The sequence below is a fragment of the Colossoma macropomum genome, unplaced genomic scaffold (assembly GCF_904425465.1).
Source record: "Colossoma macropomum unplaced genomic scaffold, Colossoma_macropomum, whole genome shotgun sequence".
Lineage (NCBI taxonomy): Eukaryota > Metazoa > Chordata > Actinopteri > Characiformes > Serrasalmidae > Colossoma > Colossoma macropomum.
This window is the reverse complement of record NW_023494801.1, coordinates 34,468,962-34,490,530: the sequence shown is the minus strand read 5'-3', so window position 1 is coordinate 34,490,530 and position 21,569 is coordinate 34,468,962. Positions and strand designations below refer to the sequence as shown.

The window sequence follows — 21,569 nt, the reverse complement described above, 5'->3', positions numbered from 1 at the left end:
TCTGGTGAATATCTGACTTCAGCTTCACATCACTGAAGAATTAGTGGAGGGTGATAATAAATAATTGCCCCCCTCTTTGAAGTCATATAATGCCCTAAATGTAACTAAAGCCCAGCAGTGAGGAGCTGAACTTTACCCTCCTCTGCTGTCACTGCAGACTGGCAGGGTCGCCTACAGAGCAGCGCTGGTAGCTGTTAATGAAGTGATGCTCTTTTTATTTGAGGGTCCCATTTCAGAGGGAAGATTTCAACCACTACCCTGTAACTCAGTTCCAAGGGGTTAGGGTGACACTCGAAAACAAGGGGTAGGGGTGAAAAGAAGAAATGGGACTGGACCTTAAAGTCAAGAACTTACCTTTGTCACTTAGTTCAGGTGTGCCTCAGGGCTCAGTACTGTGTCTGTGACTTTTTTTCTCTCTGCACTAATGATCTGGTATCTGACACTGAATCTGTTAGTGGAAATCATTGTGGATTATAGAAAGAAACAGAATATAAAAACTCCAGTCCAGGTTTTGGGAAAATCAATATCTGTTGTAAAATCTTTCAAATTTTTGAGAACTCATACTTGTAAAAAATCAACTTGGTAATAGACAATATAAAAGATAATTGGGATTTCCCACAGCTGACTGTTTATACTCAACACACTTTTAAAAGGAAACAGATTTTTCAAAAAAATTCTGCATAGTTTAATGTTTAAGATGTAAACAGGGTGAAACTTACTGAGTCAGAACTGTTCACAGTGGTGGTGATAGGAACCAGACGTCCACCTCTAAAAGCTCCCTCACAGAAAGTTCCTACATGAAACGGTTATGAATTCACTGCCTGATGACTGAGACACTGTTTTATGATCGTTTTGAGAAGATCTTGGCCTTAAACTCCATTCATGGTGGAGGGATACATAATATGCAGGGTGCTGTGAGGCAAAATAGTCCCCAAAGAACTTATTATTTCAGATTTTCCACTATTTTCCATCATCAACATTCCATATAAACTCAGAAGACTCGTGTAGGTTCACTGGTGGTTCTGGATAGTAAATAAAATGTCTATATTTGTGTTGTAGTCATGGCGACCCCTGGTTCCTATCACCACCACTGTAAAGACATCTGAGTCGGTAAATTTCTGTACAAAGGAACCGTTTCACATCAAACAACTCAAACCACTCTGAATGACTTCGCTTACAGCTCAACCGCTGAACTATACAGAAATTTTTGAAAAAATTGATGGAATTCCCCTCAAAGCGAGAAAAGAGAATCATTACAGATTCCACTCATTCAGCAAACCATCGTTTTGAACCACATCTGTCTGGGAGGAGCTGCAGATCTTTACAAACTATGACAACCCACTTCAAGAACGCCCCCCCCCCTTCTGTGATGAGGTTACTAAGCTCTTCTGAGCGGTGTGGATCATTACAGTCTGTCTGTAAGATTTTCAGCCTTTGTAAGAATAAACAGATTTAATTACTGTCATTTTCCATGAGCCGTCAGTAACAAATGTCGTATACTGTTTACTGTATCTGTATTCTATTGTATGTTTATTTATTTATCTGTGGGCCAGAAAAAAAAAAGTTTTTATTTTATTTTTAATTGATGTGCTGTAACCCAAACCAACCACTGCTTAAGTATCAGGATTTTATTTTTATATATATATATATATATATATATATATATATATATATATATATACATACATACATACATACATACACACAGCAGCACAAACACATCTGTCTCTCCAAGACACATTTAACAATCAAAACTCCTAGTACAACTGAAACTCCTTCCAGTACAACCAAACCTCTCCTACTACAACCAAATCTCCTCCCAGTATAACCAAACCCCTCCTACTACGACCAAAACCCTTCCTAATACAACAGAAACCCCTCCCAGTACGACCAAAACCCCTCCCAGTACAACCAAACCTCTCCTACTACAACCAAAACTCCTCCCAGTATAACCAAACCCTTATGACCAAAACCCTTCCTAATACAACAGAAGCCCTCCCAGTACAACCAAAATCCCTCCCAGTACAACCAAACCTCTCCTACTACAACCAAAACTCCTCCCAGTATAACCAAACCCCTCCTACTATGACTGAAACCCCCCCAGTAAAACCAAACCTCTCCTACTACAACCAAAACTCCTCCCAGTATAACCAAACCCCACCTACTAGGACCAAAACCCTTCCCAATACAACGGAAGCCCCTCCCAGTACAACCAAAACCCCTCCTAGTACAACCAAACCTCTCCTACTACAACCAAAACTCCTCCCAGTATAACCAAACCCCTCCTACTATGACTGAAACCCCTCCCAGTACAACCAAACCAAACCCCTCCTACTATGACCAAAACCCTTCCCAATACAACAGAAGCCCCTCCCAGTACAACCAAACCTCTCCTACTACAACCAAAACTCCTCCCAGTATAACCAAACCTCCTTTCCATGCAGGGTGTCACTGGGAATGTGATCTGTGTCTGCTATGAAGATGGAAGGTAATCATGGAGGAATTATGGTTGGACCGGATGAAACGATTAACAGCAACATGCAAACCACAGACGAAGAGGTTGAACAGATGAACAGTTGGTAACTGGTTGCCAGTAACGAGTGGAAGTGCCCAGGTGTAAAGGGGGTCTACAGGTACAGAGCCTCTGTTCTTACAGTCTCGCAAGAAGCTTCTTCTCAGGAACACAAGTCTGGTTTTCAGGCAGTTCATTCTGATGACGAGGGAGGGTCAATAAAGGGGGACCATTTCACAAACCACACAGGAGAAGTGATTTAATATATTACGGTTTATTATTTCATCACAACTGTCATTTTCTTAATCATTAATTAAATACACTGTGTACATTTTTCCTCTTCTGCGTTTAAGGAATGACTAGGTATGATTTTATTTATTTTAATGGTTTGTAAACTTACAGACGCACAGCAGGATGGGAAGAGAGGAAACTACAAAAAAAAACAATCAAAATAAAACAAAAAGCGAATTAAAACGATTAATCCGACCAAGAACCCTACAAAAGAGCGACAAACTTCAATGAACGAGGGACCGAAGCGGAAATGCATACGACAAACTGACGCGTGTACCAGTTCCAGACGTTTCTGCTTGAATTCCTGGTCAGCAAATGATCCGTTTTTGGGGTTTGTGCCCACCACTCCGGCGTACTGACCGAGGTGGTGCCCAGAACCAGCAGAGTGGAGCGTGAAGGTTTTGTGCTTTGCACCTTCAGTGGTTCCAAAGCCGCCTCGTCTTCAGTGCTGTCAGAGATAAAGGATGAAACAGTCATGACGCGGAGATCCTGCGGGCTTCCAGGAGTTTTAGGGTTTGCATAGACTTTCTTTGTTCGCCTTCAGCCTTTACAGCAGCGCCGTTGGAGGAAGCATTGGATTCTTTTATGAAAAGGCGCCACCTACAGGCGAAAAGGAGGTACGACGAACAGCAGCTCGGACCAGTATATCAAAAACAGGTGGGGAAAATGTAAGAATCAACAGGATGTGTTGACTAACGGTACCACAAAGTCCCTCTTCAACAAGAAAACACCAACGTCTCAGCGAGTCGGTGTCAGAAAGTCGACAGCATCATCCGAGAGGTCCCGAACGCTGTCTTTCAGTTTGTTAGATAATACTGAGGAGTGAGTGCGTTAAGGTGGAGTTACACAATCGACTACGGTGCGTATTAATGTTTAAATCACATCAGAAACTGCAGGCAACTCAAACTCAAGACAGTCCAGTGGTTCAACGAGACTGGATTTAGGGTTGTTTTAGGGCATCTGAGCAGAGTCCCCCTTTCCTTTAAAACACAGAAAATGCCTCCCAGATCTTTTTACAGTACAGATTTGGACCACGGCCTCCTACTCCCCACCTTAAATAACCATCACGCTCCAGGTGAGAAAGAAGTAAACCAACCCTACCTTGAAATACTGCTACAGTTGGAAAAAAAATAAAAGAAAATGTGATTTTAAAAAATACTAAAATAAATAAGTACTGCTTGGCTTCGTTCTCCAGGATGTGGGGAGAGAGGAAAATGTGCAAAAAAACAACTTTCAGCACTTGAAAATAAAAAGAAGAGCCATAATACATAAAACTAAAAAAAAAAGATTCGTTTAAAATACACCTGCGCAACAATCAACCTCACTCCGATAAGCCACTGCTATTCCAGTCAACCAGGCCGCTGCATTCTTGCATAGAAAAATAACGATCGAGTCGAAAATAAGATAAAGAGCCGGAATAATACATAATATAATCGCTCATCTGGTTAAATTAAACTCTGTACATTAATACACTACAGGCCAAAAGGTGAAAGCCTCTGAAGATTAAAGCTACAGTGCGCCAGTCCAGACCGGACGGGACCGGACGGGACCGGACTCTACTACTACACATTGAAGCGGTCAAAATTAGTGGTGCTGTTAGGATGAGTGGTGCTCTACAAGTTCAGTGCAACATCAGACTAAATCCTTCATAAGCAAATAAATAAAAGTCCACCAACCGAAGTCAAGTAAATTAAACTCTCCCCTTTAAGGTGTCATTACAGATTAAGCTTTTAATACTTAACGAAACGAGAAATTTCCTCTCCGTCTCTTACTTTTCCACACTGATTCCAGTTTAGCCCGTATTTAGAAACAAAAAAAAAAAGAGTCTTACAGGGAAGAGAAGTGAAAAAGTAGTTATTTTTGGTGACATTTTTGCCGACAGTGAGCGAGAGAGGAGAAATCAAAGCCTCTTGAACTGCAAATCGACTGTAAACTTACAGGGGAACTCCACCAATTTTGTAAAATGTCTATAATTATACCGATAAGATGTAAACAGAGTCGTTCCGAGTGGTTTGGTGTGAAACACTCCGTTCTAGACAGAGTCAAAACTGTTCACAGTGGTGGTGATAGGAACCAGACGTCCACCTCTAAAAGCTCCCTCACAGAAAGTTACTACACGAAATGGTTATGAATTCACTGCCTGATGACTGAGACACTTTTGCAACAGATTTGAAAAGATCTCAGCCTAAAACGTGTTCATGATGGGGATGTACATGCAGGGCGTCATATAATTCCGCTTGTATCCAGAAAATCTGGGGCCAGCGATGAGATATGCTGTGCTAAGTGGTGTGGGGTGAATGCAGACTTAATTAGGGTGGAAACAAACTGATAAGAACCAGGTCTCTAATAGGTACCTTTCACAGAAAGTTCTTACACCTGAGACACTGTTTTATCATAGTTTGAGCCTAAATCTTAATTATGAAAATGCATTCATGGCAAAGATTCACATGCAGGGCAATTTCAAACATTTTGTAGGCCTAAAATGCATGTTAAAATCCATGCAGGGCGTTCTAAGGCAACACAGCCCTCTCTATCACCATTACCAACATCACACCACTGACTACGTTTGTGTTGCTGACATAACGACGCCTGGTTCCTATCAGCATCACTGTAAAGAAATCGCATCAAGCCACTCTGAATGACTGAGTACGTCCTAACCTTGGAATTGAACTGAAATTTTAAAGATTTGGGTGGAATTCCCCTTTTAAAGATATTCAAAAATATCTAAAAGTCAAACAAAGTCCCTCGAAACCCCCCCAAAAATGTGGTTCTTGTTGCATATTTTCTCACTTTTCTGTCAGACAGGGCACCAAAAAATCTGACCAAAGTACCATTTCTAACAATCCTCATTCAGTCTTTTCAGATCCTCTGCTCCCCCTAGTGGCCAAACCACCCAACGCTCACGATTTCTTTCATTAGAATGAATAGAGGAGACTCGGTGGAGTGGATGGGGGACAGAAGAGATTAGAGCAGTTAGCAGTTACACTATGGACACGTTACACTACACTACCAAGGCACAAACATATAAACGCACACGCTAACAGACGACACTACAATAAATAGAACTCCCTCCACATCCATTAATAACGTTATTATTACTAGTACAATCACTATAGTCACTGCCTGCTTTAGTAGGGTGATGATTTCAGGGTTTTCTCTTTTTTTTCTTTTTTTTTTTTCTTTGTCAGGTTATCCAGGTAACCTACAGCATTACATACAGTACAGAGGAAATGGGCGCAGACCGGGGACGCTCAGTTGATTCGCAACTGACCTATTTACACTGCTACAGCACCCAGACCAGCACACGATCACTCAACTACGGCTGATCTTCCCTCAAGCTTGCTTCCTCCGCTGTAAGACCAGGCTAAAAAAGAAAAAACATAACATAAAACTGAACGTGAATATCAGACATGTAAGTAGGACTGCATGTATAGTGAAATATCCCCTGTATGAGCCACAGTAACGTGGACAAATTGCTGCCGAGTCAATGGGGGAGGTGTAGCCCGGGGCCAAAAACAGTCCATAATGCAGGATCCAGTTATTTTCACGAGATGAAATGGACCTCACAGGAGCGCCTCTTCCTCCCCCCCCCTTCCGTCTCACATGTTCCGTCTCTTTATCACCCTTGCCTGATTCTTTTGTTCCCTCCGTTAGCAAAAAGAAGGCGCTCCAAAAACTACGCTGAATCTTTCGCCGCTGCAGCTCCGTTTTTCTCCTCAGGCTCGGCTGCTGCCCCCTTTTCTTTATCCTTCTTCTTCCCACCTTTCTCCTTTTTCTTCTCCTTCTCCGCTCTTTCCTTCTCCTTCTTCGCTCTCTCCTTCTCGGCCTTCTCCCGCTCCTTCTTCTCCCGAGACCTCTGCTTCTCCTCCTCCTTCTCCTTCTTCTTGTCCTCTTTGCTCCTCTTCTTCTTCTTGCCCTCGTCTTCTGTCGTGCAGGGTGGTAGAGGGGCGTTGTTGGCCGTGGGTGAGGGGATGGTGGGCGTAACCTGCTCTGAGACCATTTTGGGGGTGGGCTGCAGCATGTTTGGGGTTGGAGTGTGCGCTTGTGTGGGCGCTTCTGGCCCAGGCTGTGGTGCAGATGGTTCAGACGACGGTACTGGTGCTGGTGCAGGTTTTGTCGCCAGTGGGCTTGGTCCGAGCTGGACTAGCGGCCTGGCTGTTGATCCGCCACCAGGTGGCGCTGCTGCAGCTGGAGGTGGCCTGGAGGCTCCGGGTAAAGGCGGTGAAGCCATAGCAGCGGATCCACCTCCAAAGCCCTGCAGGGAAAAGGCCTCCAGGCCTGAAGCCCCTGAAAAAGAGCTCTTCTTAGCGTGAGAGAAGGGTGTTTTGGACTTGCGGAAGCCGGGCAAGGAGAGCAGGCTGGAGGAGGCACGCAGGGGGCCGGGGGGCGGCACAGAGCTGCCCAGGAACGACAGGCTGCCCCCGGAGCTGATGGAGGCCGCACGGCGCTTCTGCTCATGGATAGCCCTCGTACCGTGGAGCCGGCGGCCGGGCTGGTGGGTCAGTTCACCTCGAGACTCGCGCCATTTCCGCACCTGAACGCTGCACTCGCGCTCTATTAGGGCCTCCGTCACCGGGAGAGTGATTACCTGGCGAGAGAGAGAGAGAGAGAGAGAGAGAGAGAGAGAGAGAGAGAGATTTTTTAAACTAGGATGGAAGCATTTCATGTATGTGTGACAGATAGAGATAGATATATAAATCAAAGTCTGAAATTCGTGGCCAGAAAAAAAAACAAAAGCTTAATTAATACCACACCAAAGTGTCCAAATCTACACACTTAAAATGTCACCATAACTCCTTTTTAATATAAATTCAGTTCAAAACAGCTGCAGCAAAGAGTAAACACCCAAAGGCTCTACTGTTTTTCTGCTAGCCAGCTGGGCTACTGAAGTTCGCTACCTCACGCCCCACAGAGTCCTTCGTTGCACTTCGTAGTTCTACAGTTACAGACTGTAGTCCATCTGTTTCTCTGATACTTTGTTAGCCCCCTTTTACCCTGTTCTTCAGTGGTCAGGACCCCCATGGACCCTCACAGAGCAGGTACTATTTGGGTGGTGGGTCATTCTCAGCACTGCAGTAACACTGACGTGGTGGTGGTGTGTTAGTGTGTGTTGCGCTGGTCTGAGTGGATCAGACACAGCAGTGCTGCTGGAGTTTTTAAACATCTCAGTGTCACTGCTGCACTGAGAATAGTCCACCAACCAAAAATATAAGCGTCCTGTGGGCAGCGTCCTGTGGGCAGCGTCCTGTGGGCAGCGTCCTGTGACCACTGATGAAGGACTAGAGGATGACCAACACAAACTGTGCAGCAGCAGATGAGCTATCGTCTCTGACTTTACATCTACAAGGTGGACTGACAAGGTAGGGGTGTCTAACAGAGTGGACAGTGAGTGGACACAGTGTTTAAAAACTCCAGCAGCATTGCTGTGTCTGATCCACTCAGACCAGCACAACACACCCTAACACACCACCACCACGTCAGTGTTACTGCAGTGCTGAGAATGACCCACCACCCAAATAGTACCTGCTCTGTGAGGGTCCATGGGGGTCCTGACCACTGAAGAACAGGGTAAAAGGGGGCTAACAAAGTATCAGAGAAACAGATGGACTACAGTCTGTAACTGTAGAACTACAAAGTGCACCTATATAGTAAGTGGAGCTGATAAAATGGACAATGAGCGTAGAAACAAGGAGGTGGTCAGAATGTTATGGCTGATCGGTGTATATAAACCTTCCCTTGCCAAATGAGTAACATAATTAACTATAATTAACCACACAAAACAAAAACAGCCTCTTATGAATTATTTAAAACCTAGCTGTACCCTCTGTATTAGAGCATCATATTAGAATCACTTTAAACATTTCCCTACAATCAAACTGGTTTCATATCATTTAAATCAGTGACTTTTGACCCATAAGGTTCACGGCTCAGGACGTTTCTCTGTGTGTGTGTGTGTGTGTGTGTGTGTGTGTGTGTGTGTGTGTGTGTGTGTGTGAGACGTGTGTGCACTGACCTCCTGAACCAGCAGGTCTTCTCTGATGCTTTCTGGAGGAATGTTCCGGAGGCGCTCCATCGTTTCATACATGCCCTGCAGCTCCCGCAGTTTATCCACTGAGCCCAGCATCTGCTTCAGCAGCACCAGCCCAACACGGAACACGATCTTCACCCCTACACGGACAGTTCACAGTGAAAGGGCTGTTCCACCCTAAAACTAGACTTCAGCCTGCTATTCATCATGACAGGCAGCATTCTGTATACACTTACACAAAAAAATAAGTGGTTCTACATAGTACCATGAACACTCAAAGAACCATCTGCATGATTAAAGGGTTCTCTGCATCATTAAATGGTGCTGTAGATGTTTCTAAATAGAACCTTTTTGAGACTTCCATACAGCACCAAAAAGGGTTCTTCTATTGTTAAAGGCTTGACATCATAACAACAGAAGAACCCTTTTTGGTGCCATGTAGCTTCTTAACAAACTAAGTTTAAAAGGGAACTCCACCAAATTTTCAAAGTTTTTGCATAATTAAATTGTTAACATGTCAACAAAATCATTGAGTGGTTTGGCGTAAAATGCTTCATTTCAGAGAAACTTACAGAGTCAGAAGCGTTTATAGTGGTGGTGATAGGAACCAGAGGTCTGAAGAGTTCAACGCCTCTAAAAGCTCCCTCACACAAAGTTATTACAAGGAATGATTGTGAATTCACTGCCAGATGTCTGAGACACTGTTTCACAGTAGTTTTATGCTAAGATTTCTGGTCTTAAACATATTTTAATCAATTTATTTTAATCAGTTTATGGTGGAATGATACAAGAAGGGTGCTATAAGGCAAAATAGTCCCCAAAGAAAAGTTATTAAACATATTTTCCAGATTGACCACTATTTTACAATCATCAACAGTACATATAAAGACTCAGAAGACGTGCGTGTTCACTGGTGACTTCAGGCAGTAAATAAACTGGCTACATTTGTACTGTAGACATCACGACGCCTGGTTCCTATCACCACCACTGTAAAGAAATCTAAGTTGGTTAAGTTTCTCTAAAAATTAACCATTTCATATTAAACCAATCTGAATGACTGTATACATCTCAACCAGAAATTCTGAAAAATGAGTGGAACTCCCCTTTAAGGCGCCAGCACAATCAAGTGCATGTACACATAAAACTACCCCACTGATCACATCTTTACATCCACAATCCTCACTTAACCTTTTCAACTCTTTGAGACCACCAGTGGTTCCAAAACGCACTGCCTCATATTCTTCATAACTTTCGTATTTCATAAGCTACATTCTAAAGGTGGGGGTCGTATGAGGCTGTAACTGTCTTCTTTCCAGTCAAATAGATGGGTGATGTAATTTAAACACTTATAATAAAAGAAGCTGAACTCATAATTTATTTTTTCTGCTGAAAGTCGACCCATTTTTCCACAAATCTGGGCTATAAACTATAAACAGACGGCGTCTTTTCAGTGATCTGCTCTGTACAAATTATTTTTATAAAATAGTACAAAGATTTTTGGCTTTCAGCAGTAAATTGTAAGCATATAACAATGTGTGTGATCATAAAACACATGTTCTATTAATTTGAGGGGAGCTTTTACAAAAAATAAATAAATAAAATAAAATAAAAATGTACATTTTTTTCATGCAGTTACTGAATAATCTGCCTTACGATTTGGTCATGAAAATTCAGATGGAAAAAACAAAATACACCCTGGTCAATACATTCACCTGTTACGTCTTTACTGTGTCAGAGCGAACAGCAGCAACAAGCGGATTCGAGTTGTTCAGTGTGTGATTCCCAAAATTCCCAATAAAAAATCAGCACTGGGTGGGATATCCAGTCTTTTATAGTCTGTCAGGACTTTAAAAGCAGTGTAGTGTATCCAAGGCTTTAGCTACCTGCCTTCCTTCTGTACTGACTATCTAGCTAAAAATTACAACAAACAAAAGCAGCTGGAGTTTTTTTTTAAGAGTTCCTCGCACCTTTAAAATACATCAGAAGGGTATTTAACTCGGTTTAGCCTTTAAACTGGTAACTCTCTCTCGAGGCTCCTGCAGCACCACTGTAGGGTGCGAGTCGGCATGTTTACAGCAGACACAGCAATCATTTAATTTTGGTCACAGTGTCCCTTTAAATAACCCTAAATCCAGTCAGCGCTGTGGAAACTGCTGGAGGCCGAGACCTGTGGAGACAAATTCCACACCAGTGTGTCTCTGATGATCAGATAAACCAGAGCTTTCCCTTTTTCTTAGCTTAGCGGCAGCTAACAAGCCCAAACATTCAGACTGGATTTCAACACCACCAGTCGCCTCAGTTAGGTCTTCTGTTTTTTTTAATAGTCTTACTTATCATAATACATTATAATACATTGTACATTCAATGCATGAATGTAACTTAATTTAGAAAGAATAATGAACGACATCAGTTGTCAAGCTAGCTTGGTAAATAAAGTTAGTTTGGATTAAGGAATGAAAAATTATGGTTCTGATATCATCCAACTAAGAAAGTGTTTTATCCTGGCTAGTTAACTATCTAAGGAGCCAAAAAGATCCGAATTAGTCAGGGATTATTTTCAGTATTTTATTGGCATTAATATACATACATACATACATACATACATCATCTAAACCGCTTATCCTTCTGGGTCGCGGTGGGGTGCTGGAGCCTATCCCAGCTGTCATTGGGCGGAAGGCAGGATACACCCTGGACAGGTCGCCAGTCCATCGCAGGGCAGACAGACAGACAGACACACACACACTCACTCACACCTAGGGGCAATTCAGCATGTCCAATCAGCCTAACTGCATGTTTTTGGACTGTGGGAGGAAACCGGAGTACCCGGAGGAAACCCACACAGACACGGGGAGAACAGGCAAACTCCACACAGAAAGGACCCTGGTCACCCGGCCGGCAATCGAACCCAGGCCATTCTCGCTGTGAGGCAACAGCGCTACCCACTGCGCCACCGTGCCGCCCTGGTATTAAAATACATATATTTATATTTCATTATGTATATATATTGTTCAGTTGTTAAAAATATTGTTATATATCATTTACTTTAGCATTAAGTTAACTTTTTTCTGATCTAAATGAAATACGGATTCATTGTCTGTGTTTACATGCAAAGATTTTCTCCAATCTGATTGAACACATTCCGATTACAGATTCAGACTGAGGTGTTTATTCTCACTCTACTCAACAGTCTGATGGAGAATCTCCGTTTACATGCTCACTACAAGTAATCTGATCCAGAATGACGCTCATGCGTAGAGAACCACTCAGTGTAGACGTTACCATGACGACGAACATCACGTGAGTCCAGTCAGAGTGAGATGAGCAGCAGTGAGCAGCGCTTGTGTTTTTAACTGCTTTAAAATGATGTCAGACTCAGGAAAACGTCCCTCACATGTCCTTATTAACGAAGGAGAGGAAGACGTCGTGTTCTGAGACACATAAGCTGGACGTCCGTCCCACCGCCGTCTTTTAAAGATCAGAGCAGAAACTTCGTCTCCTCTGCAGACCAGTTTCTGCTCCGCCATGTTGAACGGTATAAACTTTCACTATGGCGTGACGAACATGATCAGAACGGACTTAAACTTTCCGATAGGGAATGTAATCGGATACAGGCGTTTACACGGATATTATTCTTCTATTTAACGGATTATTTACAGGATTACGCACCTCGTTCAATCAGACAGAAATTATATTCCGAACGGCTTCAATTGGACTAGTCTATTCTGATTGAGCTATTAGCTATTAACAGATTATTAGGCTGCATGTAAAAATGGCTATTGTCATCTGTAGTTTTTGTGTTTTTTTATTGAGGTGGGTGGGAGGTCCCTTAGGGCCCTCAAATGTTAAGAAACAACCCTATCGGGGGCTTAGAGTTAAACTGTGTGATTGGACAGGATCACTGAGGATGCCGTGTGTGCGGGTCTCGCACTCCCTCTCTGGACTGACAGTACCAAAAAGCAAAAATACAGTATCAATAAGCGGCCCACCAGCAGCCGCTCCATCCCTAACACTGAAACTACAGCTTTTGTCAACAGGAAAATAAGCAAGAAATCAAAATTACTGTCCTTTGTTTTTTTTTTTTTGTTTAAAAAATTTTCAATTTCAATTCAAAATTTCTGTCCAGATGAATGACAATGATTATATTACTATAATTATCTCACCCTCGCAGAAGAACATGTCCCAGACTCTGAGAACGGAGGCCCAGGGCAGCGTCCGCGAGAAGATGCACATGAACCACTCCGTCATGTAGAGGATGGGGTCGATTTTAAATTTCTTCAGGTGACGGTAGGCCATGGGACACACGCGCCTCAGCAGAGAGAAAAATATTTCTCCGTCCAGCTGGATGGCCTCCTGTGAGCGGAGAACCAAAGAAACAGAACAGTATGAGATCTTGGGCTTCCTAACCGTTCAATTCAGTTCGACTCATTATAGAACGACACAAGCGTGCAGTGTGACGAGCTGATCCCCCCTGTGTGTTTAAAAAAACACAACACCCATAACAAAAACAAAGTAATATACATCGATCAGGCAGAACATTCTGACCACCTCCTTGTTTCTACACTCATTGTCCATTTTATCAGCTCCACTTACTATATAGGGTCACTTTGTAGTTCTACAGTTACAGACTGTAGTCCATCTGTTTCTCTGATACTTTGTTAGCCTGGTCATCAGTGGTCACAGGACGCTGTTGGCTGGATGTTTTTGGTTGGTGGACTATTCTCAGTCCAGCAGTGACACTGAGGTGTTTAAAAACTCCAGCAGCACTGCTGTGTCTGATCCACTCAGACCAGCGCAACACACACTAACACACCACCACCACGTCAGTGTTACTGCAGTGCTGAGAATGATCCACCACCCAAATAGTACCTGCTCTGTGAGGGTCCATGGGGGTCCTGACCACTGAAGAACAGTGTAAAAGGAGGCTAACAAAGTATCAGAGAAACAGATGGACTACAGTCTGTAACTGTAGAACTACAAAGTGCACCTATATAGTAAGTGGAGCTGATAAAATGGACAATGAGCGTAGAAACAAGGAGGTGGTCAGAATGTTAGGCCTGATCAGTGTACATCTATATATCAACAGATTAAAGAGCTCAAACAAGTGATTACAGCCTAGCACAGCAACAGCACACCCAGGCCGGAGAGGGGGGCTGTAACAGCTCAGAGGGGTCATTGATATAATATCAACATATCAACGTAAAACAACTCACCAGTCCAGCGCTGTAGTACCCAGGCAGGTATTTCTCACAGATCTGCACTAAACACCAGAAGGCTTGCTGATACACACAGAACAAGACAAGTGTTAAAAAACAAACTTTGAACACAAATATAACATTTTCTATAACTGTACCTTTCAAAGGCTGATTAGGGAAATTTGGTGAAAATACTGCAGACGCGTTCACATCACAAGCCTCAAATCTGGTCTCTCTGACATGATGCTTCACACTCGTTTAGGTGGGTGACAAACTAAAGGCTACGTTCACATCACCAGGCTGAAGAGGCACAAGATTTTTTGCCCTAATGTGACTCAGATCTGATGTTTTCAAGGCTTTTCAAATCTGATCTGTTCAAATCCGACCTGAGCCATTTTCATATGTGGTCCTAGATCAGATACGTACCCGATTTGTGGCCATGCGACCTTAATGTGATGCTCAGATCGTAATTCATGAGCTTTGTGTGTACGGTGGAACAGCAGCTCATCTCACCTTTTTCTCCTTCGTCTCGCTCTAATAATGAAGCTGAGAGCTGATCAGAGTTAATGATCTTCTCAGCGAAGCTCGTTCTGCTCGTTAGTTTGTGCTGATGATGCAGTGATTCATTCACGTGACGTTACTGAGTAGGATGAGCTCATGAGGGTCATTTCAGGACGCCGGTTCGTCACATTAATGACAGATTTGAATCACTTACCTAAACGAGTGTGAACCATCGTGTCAGAGAGATCGGATTTGAGCAACGAGGCTTGTAATGTGAACGCAGCCACAGTGGCTCAGGTCGGATTTGAAAAGATCAGATTTGCTCTGAAAACATCAGATCTGAGTCACATTAGGGCAAGAGATCAGATTTGTACCACTTCAGCCTGGTAATGTGAACGCAGCCTTGGACACTCAGGGTAGGACATCGCATAATACTATCTACTGTCTTAACAGAATCCAGACACGTCATATCACAATATACCAAAAAACTAAAATAATTAAAAGGCCCATAACATGGAAAAACAACTTAACCTCCTTTTTCCTAAAAAAAATACATAAATAAATAAATAAAATTAATATAGTATAAAAAAGTACAGTCCACATATGGAAACTCAACTGCGAAAACAGCCCATTTTGAATTAACTGTTTTTGTGACGTACCAAAGCCGACCCGTTCGCATGTTTTCACCTATTCTACCTAAAGCAGATCAGACACACCCACTTATGATGAAGCTATTAGGACTGTTTTGGCCAGCACTGCTTTTTGAATGTAGCACAGTACAGGGCAGCCAATCAAAAGAGAGGTAATTTACATGTAATCAGTCTTAAAGATACAGTGCATGCAGGGATAAAGAGAGGCTGGAAAATGGTCACGTAGAAATTAATTATGACTGTTTTTGGTTCATAAAATCACACAAATGGGAACAGGGAACCTCAAAGAAACAAAAAAAATACATGTAGAAGATGTTTCTTTTAATGTTTCTTATTATAACTATTATTATCCATATTGTAGATAGCATGTCATGCCAAAAAGGGCTACGCTTGATAAAACAACAACGATGGCAATAATATTATAATGACAATAATAATGATGATTATTGTTATTATAACTATTATAATTAATTGTTATCACAATATACACAATATGATAAAATCTGCAACACAGGGCAACATCTTCACTATTTACTTCTATACCGGTGCACCTTCCACCCCTAATACACACATACACACTTTTTTTATGTAGTCTTGTTTTATTTGCTGTGTTGGCACTGAGGTCATAAATTCACAAATAACCCTGTGGTGCTAAGTATACATGTGTCTACATGTGTTTATGGTCACTCTAGTATTCACTACAAATACCCTCGATCAACATCCTGTCTGCTATTATTATAATTTAATCACGTGTATTAAATCATGTCTGTAATATTCTTTCCTTCCCGTTTGTTTACATGTCCTGATCTTTTTCCTCTTTGTCCCACTGGATTTCTGTGCAGGTTGTCAGTCTCCAGGCTTCCATTTCATCATTTTTTCCCCACTCTGCTTCCCTGTTTTCCCTCCTTGCTCCAAAGAGCAGTGCGTGTTTCTCACCTCTGCAGGCATGTGCATCAGCAGCACTGCAGCCACAGGAGCCTGAGCCTGGCAGTAGCCCTCGTCTGGCCGGTAGATGGTGTAGGCCTTCAGGATACGGTACAGATCCTGCTGACTGTTAACATACAGACGCACAAAGCAGAGACATATGAGACAAAGGAGGCAACAGTCCAGCACAATTACCACACAATGAGCTTATATGTGGCTGATGAGACATTTCAGATCAAAAATGCAGAATAAAAACATCTTTTTTTCCCTTTTTGGGTTTGATTTTATGCAGTTTTCTCCACGCCTTACTGGAGCACTCAATGCTGCCCTCTCTCTCATTAAGAGAAAATCACTGTTTACCCGTGGCCCCCGCGAGCAGCAAACATCTCGTGGAAGGGAAACTGTCTGTGTAGGTCTTTCTCTATGATATCCAACCACTTCGGATCACCCTGCTCTCTCTCCAGCTCCTGCAAGATCAGAGGAGAAGGGGGTGAAACGAATTAGCAAATCTCAGATTAATGACCAAAACAGTACCATATCGCTGTGGTTATCTCCAAAATGGTAACTTTACAGGAAAAGGAAAAAACGCACTTTACTTTTAATGTAAGTCAATGGAACCAGATTTTTTTTTTCAAGTCATTTTGGCCATTTCTATTCATCCATTCTTTATGAAATTGACAAACAATGTAAAGGCCAACAGGTATTTTCAAATTATGTCAAAAACCAAAAAAGCGACAAAAATGGAGATACGAGGTTTTCTTCCGACAGCAGTGATATATTTCTTATATATTAGTATTATTAATTATTAATGATTACTATTTTTCCCACCCTTTTGTACCATAACATCCTGTCATTATGAGATGTTTTCCTCAAACTCAGGCTTTTTTACTCTTTATAATTTCAACAATGAAAACAGTTAGTGCTGCTCTGAGTGAATGGCTAGACTACTTCTCCCTCTCGGGGCAGCAAGTAAAGAGAGAAAACGACAATTATTCACAGTTCAATCTTTTCCTGCTAACAGGAGACTGAAGAACAGAATGGCACAAGGATTTTAGCCAAAATCTCAAAAAATATTAATGAATACTACAGTTTACCCCTCAAGCCTAGTGTAAGTCCTTAATCATTATATTTTCCACAATGTAAAACACCTCTTGTGTTTTGCCCAATCTGTCACCTGATTCACTGTATATCACTGTAGGTCAGGGGTATCAAACTCAACCACTAAAAAGGCCATATTAAAAAAATCTCTACAAATCCTTGGGCCAGCTGTGTTTTGATTATATTTTGCCATGACCCCAACTGGCCATTGTTAGTTCTAAATATGCCAAAACTACAATGGCAAAAAAATAAGCACTGAATACTTGAATGATTCAAAAATAATCTTAAATGAAAACAAATTGTTTTATAAAAAACTGAAGACTACATCAGCTGCGGATCTGTTAAACCTCTGTAAATGTCCCCAGTGTACAGCAGGTTTTTTAACACTGCCGATTTGCTCAAACTGGACACCTGGCATCTTTTTTTGTGTGTTTTTGTGGTGCTGTCCCATAAATCGTTGTCTGGAAAGGGGGTGGGAGCACACATTAAGGTGCAGTGCATGCTGGGAACCACAGTGCAGCTCATGGTAAAACGGGCTAATGTTGACAGAAATTAAAATAATTTTGCGAGCTGAAATATGATCGTGCCACGTGGGCCGTACATTATTATATAAACCGATCAGGCATAACATCATGAATACTGCTGTTTCTGATCCACTCAGACAGCACAACACACACTAACACAGTGTCAGTGTTACTGCAGTGCTGAGAATGATCCACCACCCAAATAGTACCTGCTCTGTGAGGGTCCATGGGGGACCTGACCACTGAAGAACAGGGTAAAAGGGGGCTAACAAAGTATCAGAGAAACAGATGGACTACAGTCTGTAACTGTAGAACTACAAAGTGCTCCTATATAGTAAGTGGAGCTGATAAAATGGACAATGAGCACAGAAAGGAGGTGGTCAGGATGTTCTGCCTGATCACTGTATGTAAGCTAACTACTGAGACGGCCTTGAGCACGGAAAGGTGTGTTAGATCAGGGAAAAAACAAAGGTAGAATATGGGGATCCTCTTACATCAAACTTCCCAATGTTGTCCTTCAGGAGATCCTCACTGTTAGACAGAAGCTGCCAGGCTCTAGCTCTGAGAGACGAGGGGATGCCTTTACGACATCGCAGTTTCACCTACACAGACAGACAAGTTCACACACACAGACACTAAATAAACAAAACAGAAACACAACCTAAACAGACCGTCAGTTTTTCATTAAGAAATACTGAAGATATGAGTATAAGTAATGATACTAATGGAGGAAGCTGACAACAAGTGTAGGGGGCGATATGGCTTCTACTGTTTCATTTAAAAAGCCTCTATAATGTTCATATGATCCACACAGTCACTCTGACAGACTGTAATACACTACAGTAAGTGTAGGGGGCGATATGGCTTCTACTGTTTCATTTCAAAGTCCTCACAAACACCGTCTGACAGATGAATCAACAGCTACTCCTCTCTCTCATGGAGTCGTGCAAAATCATGTCATTTTCTTTTTTTCAGTTTAATGGGTTAATAATGAACAGACCTTAGGGAAGCGTCGAGTGATCCATTTGTCCCAGTTGCGGAACATGTCCAACCATTTCATCTCCCTGTGCCTCGCCACGTCCACACTGATCTCCTTCTCACTGAGGGAGAGAGGGAGGGAGAGAGAGAGAGGGAGGGAGGGAGAGAGAGAGAGAGAGAGAGAAAAGAAAGAGAGAGAGATAGGGAGAGAAAAGAGAGAGGGGAGGGAAATATAGAGAGGGAGAGAGGGAAAGGGGGGAGATGGGGAGAGAAAGAGAGACAGCAAGAGAGGGAGAGAAAGAGAGAGAGAGGGAGAGAGAAGAGAGAGAGGGAGAGAAAGAGAGAGAGGGAGAGAAAGAGAGAGAGGGGAGAGAAAGAGGGAGAGAGGAGAGAAAGAGGGAGAGAGGAGAGAGAGGGGGAGAGAAAGAGAGAGGGGAAGATGGGGAGAGAGAGAGAGAGGGAGAGAGAGAAAGGGAGAGGGAGAGAGAGAGAGAAAGGGAGAGAAAGAGAAAGAGAGAGAGAGAGAGAGAGAGAGAGAGAGAGAGAGAGAGAGAGAGAGAGAGAGAGAAAGAAAGAGAAAGAGAAAGGGAGAGAGAGAGAGAAAGAAAGGGAGAGAAAGAGAGAGAGAGAGATGTAAACGAAGATTTGGTTTTAATATTGGGGACATAAAAACAAAAATCAGGACCGTACAGACGGCATTATTTTTAAGGAATGTGTCAATCATTACAGAATAATGAATTTCTGCTGAAACACTGTTTTATAAATTAAGTATTATATATTAAATATTATATTATAATATATTTCTGTCGCTGCTGCCTGTTTACGCTGTCTGTTACTCGCTGAGGAAAACTGTAGCGGCAGGGTTAATTTTCAACACAGGAACAAGACAACAAAGGAATTTTAATCACCATGAAGCAAAGGTTTATGGGAGTAAAACAGGCTAAAAGGAAGAGCGGAGCGGGAAAGCACATTCATCACTCACTCAGAGATAAGAGTGTGATAGAGAGAGGGGGAGAGGGAGAGAGAGAAACAGAGACAGTGAGTCAGAAAACAGCTCTCAGCAATGTGTGAGTCACAGAGAGGAGAGATGAAGGACAGAACGAGAGAGAGATGGAGAGAGGGAGAGGGAGATGAGAGGGAGAGGGAGAAACAGAAAGAGAACAGGAGAGAGAAACCGACAGATGGAGGTAGAAAGAGAGGAAAAAAAACAAAAAGGACAGAAAGAGAGGGAGAAAGAAAAAAGAGAGAAGGTGGAGCGAAGGCAGTGAGAGAGACAGCAAAGAGAGACGGAGGAAGAGCGAGAGATGAAGGAGAGAGAGAGAGAGAGAGAGAGAGAGAGAGAGAGAGAGAGAGAGAGAGAGAGAGACAGAATGGGACAGAATAAAGGTGTGAGGAGACGATGAGGAGTTGGAGAGACGAGGTTATGGAAAGATGAGGAGATGGAGAGACGTAGAGACGAAGAGATGAGGAGATGGAGAGACCAGGTGAAGGAGAGACGCAGAGACGAGTTCTGAACCTGGCTGTGTGTGAATTATTGATAACGCGGCGTATCTCAGTCTCGTCACTCTGAGGGGCCACAGCCAGACTCTGTACTGTATCTGTAATTACCAATTAGTGCAGCCACAACAGAGTTCAGGCCTGGATATTCAGGTGGGGGGTGGGGGTCCTGTGGGGTCTACATACAGCCTGAGCTGTGAGCCAAAGACCACACACAAGTGAAACAGCTGCAAATGCATGGGTGGACAATGACACACTGACCTGAGAGCAGCAATTCACATCAAGTGTGAAACGGCAGAATCGCTATAATCAATAACACTGAACAAAGTCTGCCTTCATATTTTGACCAAAATAAAATTCTGATGTTGTTTTCCAACATAAAAAATTGCTATATTGATTTTTTTTAATGAAAGAATGAGAGAATTATTGTAACTAAACCTGTAACGGGTTAAAAACTTGATTAAATGGATATTAATTGAGCTAAAGATCATGTTTATGATGGTTAAACACAGCATCATAAAAGTTTGACCGGAACTTTATTGCCGTTCCTTACAGTTGAACATAACAGGAGGGTTAAATAAAACTAAATAAAGTTTGGATAAAATATCAGCTGGTAAACATTACTGAATTATAGCGCCACCTACCTGCCCTCGGTGTACTGCGCTCCTCCGAGGAAGCCGTATTTATCCGTCCGCCTCAGAATCTGTCCGTTGATTTCGGAATCCGAGCCGATGGAGCTGCCGTCCTCCCCCAGGCCGGACAGTGACTCCAGCGTGCCGGACATCATGCTGGCCGACTCCAGGTAGCTGAGCGTGTCCGGAGCGGGGCGAGAGTAAGTGGGGGGTAGGACGAGAGAAGCCGACGAATCGTGCACAATAAGAGACGGAGGCTCGGTTTTGGAGAGGGAGAAGGGGGACTCTGGGGGGTCTTTGAAGCTTGGGGTGCTCGGCTTGGGGTCCTGAAATGGAACAGGGTTTGGGTTCTGATCCGGCTGCTTTATTATTTGTGCTTCTGGAGATGTTTTATCGCCCTCTAGTGGCGGATTTGAGATTGCGGGGTTTGGGCCCGAGCCATTTTCTGTATTTTCCGTTTTTTCTGAAGCCGTAGGTACAGGAGGGGGAGGATAATGGGGAGGGGCGTCTGGAGAAGCTGTGGGATTATTAGCCTGCGCACTGGGGTGGAGATTAGGGCTGGGATTAGGTCCTGGAGAAGATGGCATCTGTCGTTCTTTTGCTGTTTCTTGTGGTTCATTGACAACGCTGTGCTGCTTTAACGCCTCAGAAGCAGCTCCTGGCGCTCCACTCTCCGTACCTGCGGTCACTTCTGCCTGTGAAGCAGCGGCGCTCTCTGAATTTGTAGGAAAAGGGGAGGCAG

General features: G+C 43.0%; 1 protein-coding gene across 1 annotated transcript in view; it reads right to left on the bottom strand.

The window, feature by feature from the left end:
* Window positions 1–2,767: 2,767 nt before the first annotated feature.
* Window positions 2,768–21,569, bottom strand: part of LOC118821021 (TBC1 domain family member 10B-like) — a 35,882-nt gene continuing 17,080 nt past the window's right edge. The window contains exons 2-10 of the mRNA XM_036589430.1: window positions 20,840–21,569; window positions 18,721–18,820; window positions 18,215–18,322; window positions 16,459–16,565; window positions 16,111–16,225; window positions 14,042–14,107; window positions 12,992–13,181; window positions 8,817–8,971; window positions 2,768–7,391 (exon numbers count right to left, since the gene is read on the bottom strand). The exon at window positions 20,840–21,569 is cut by the window's right edge and continues 233 nt beyond it. Of these exons, the coding sequence (XP_036445323.1) occupies window positions 6,480–7,391; window positions 8,817–8,971; window positions 12,992–13,181; window positions 14,042–14,107; window positions 16,111–16,225; window positions 16,459–16,565; window positions 18,215–18,322; window positions 18,721–18,820; window positions 20,840–21,569 (2,483 nt within the window). The 3' untranslated portion in view covers window positions 2,768–6,479. The remainder of the gene's footprint in view (window positions 7,392–8,816; window positions 8,972–12,991; window positions 13,182–14,041; window positions 14,108–16,110; window positions 16,226–16,458; window positions 16,566–18,214; window positions 18,323–18,720; window positions 18,821–20,839) is intronic.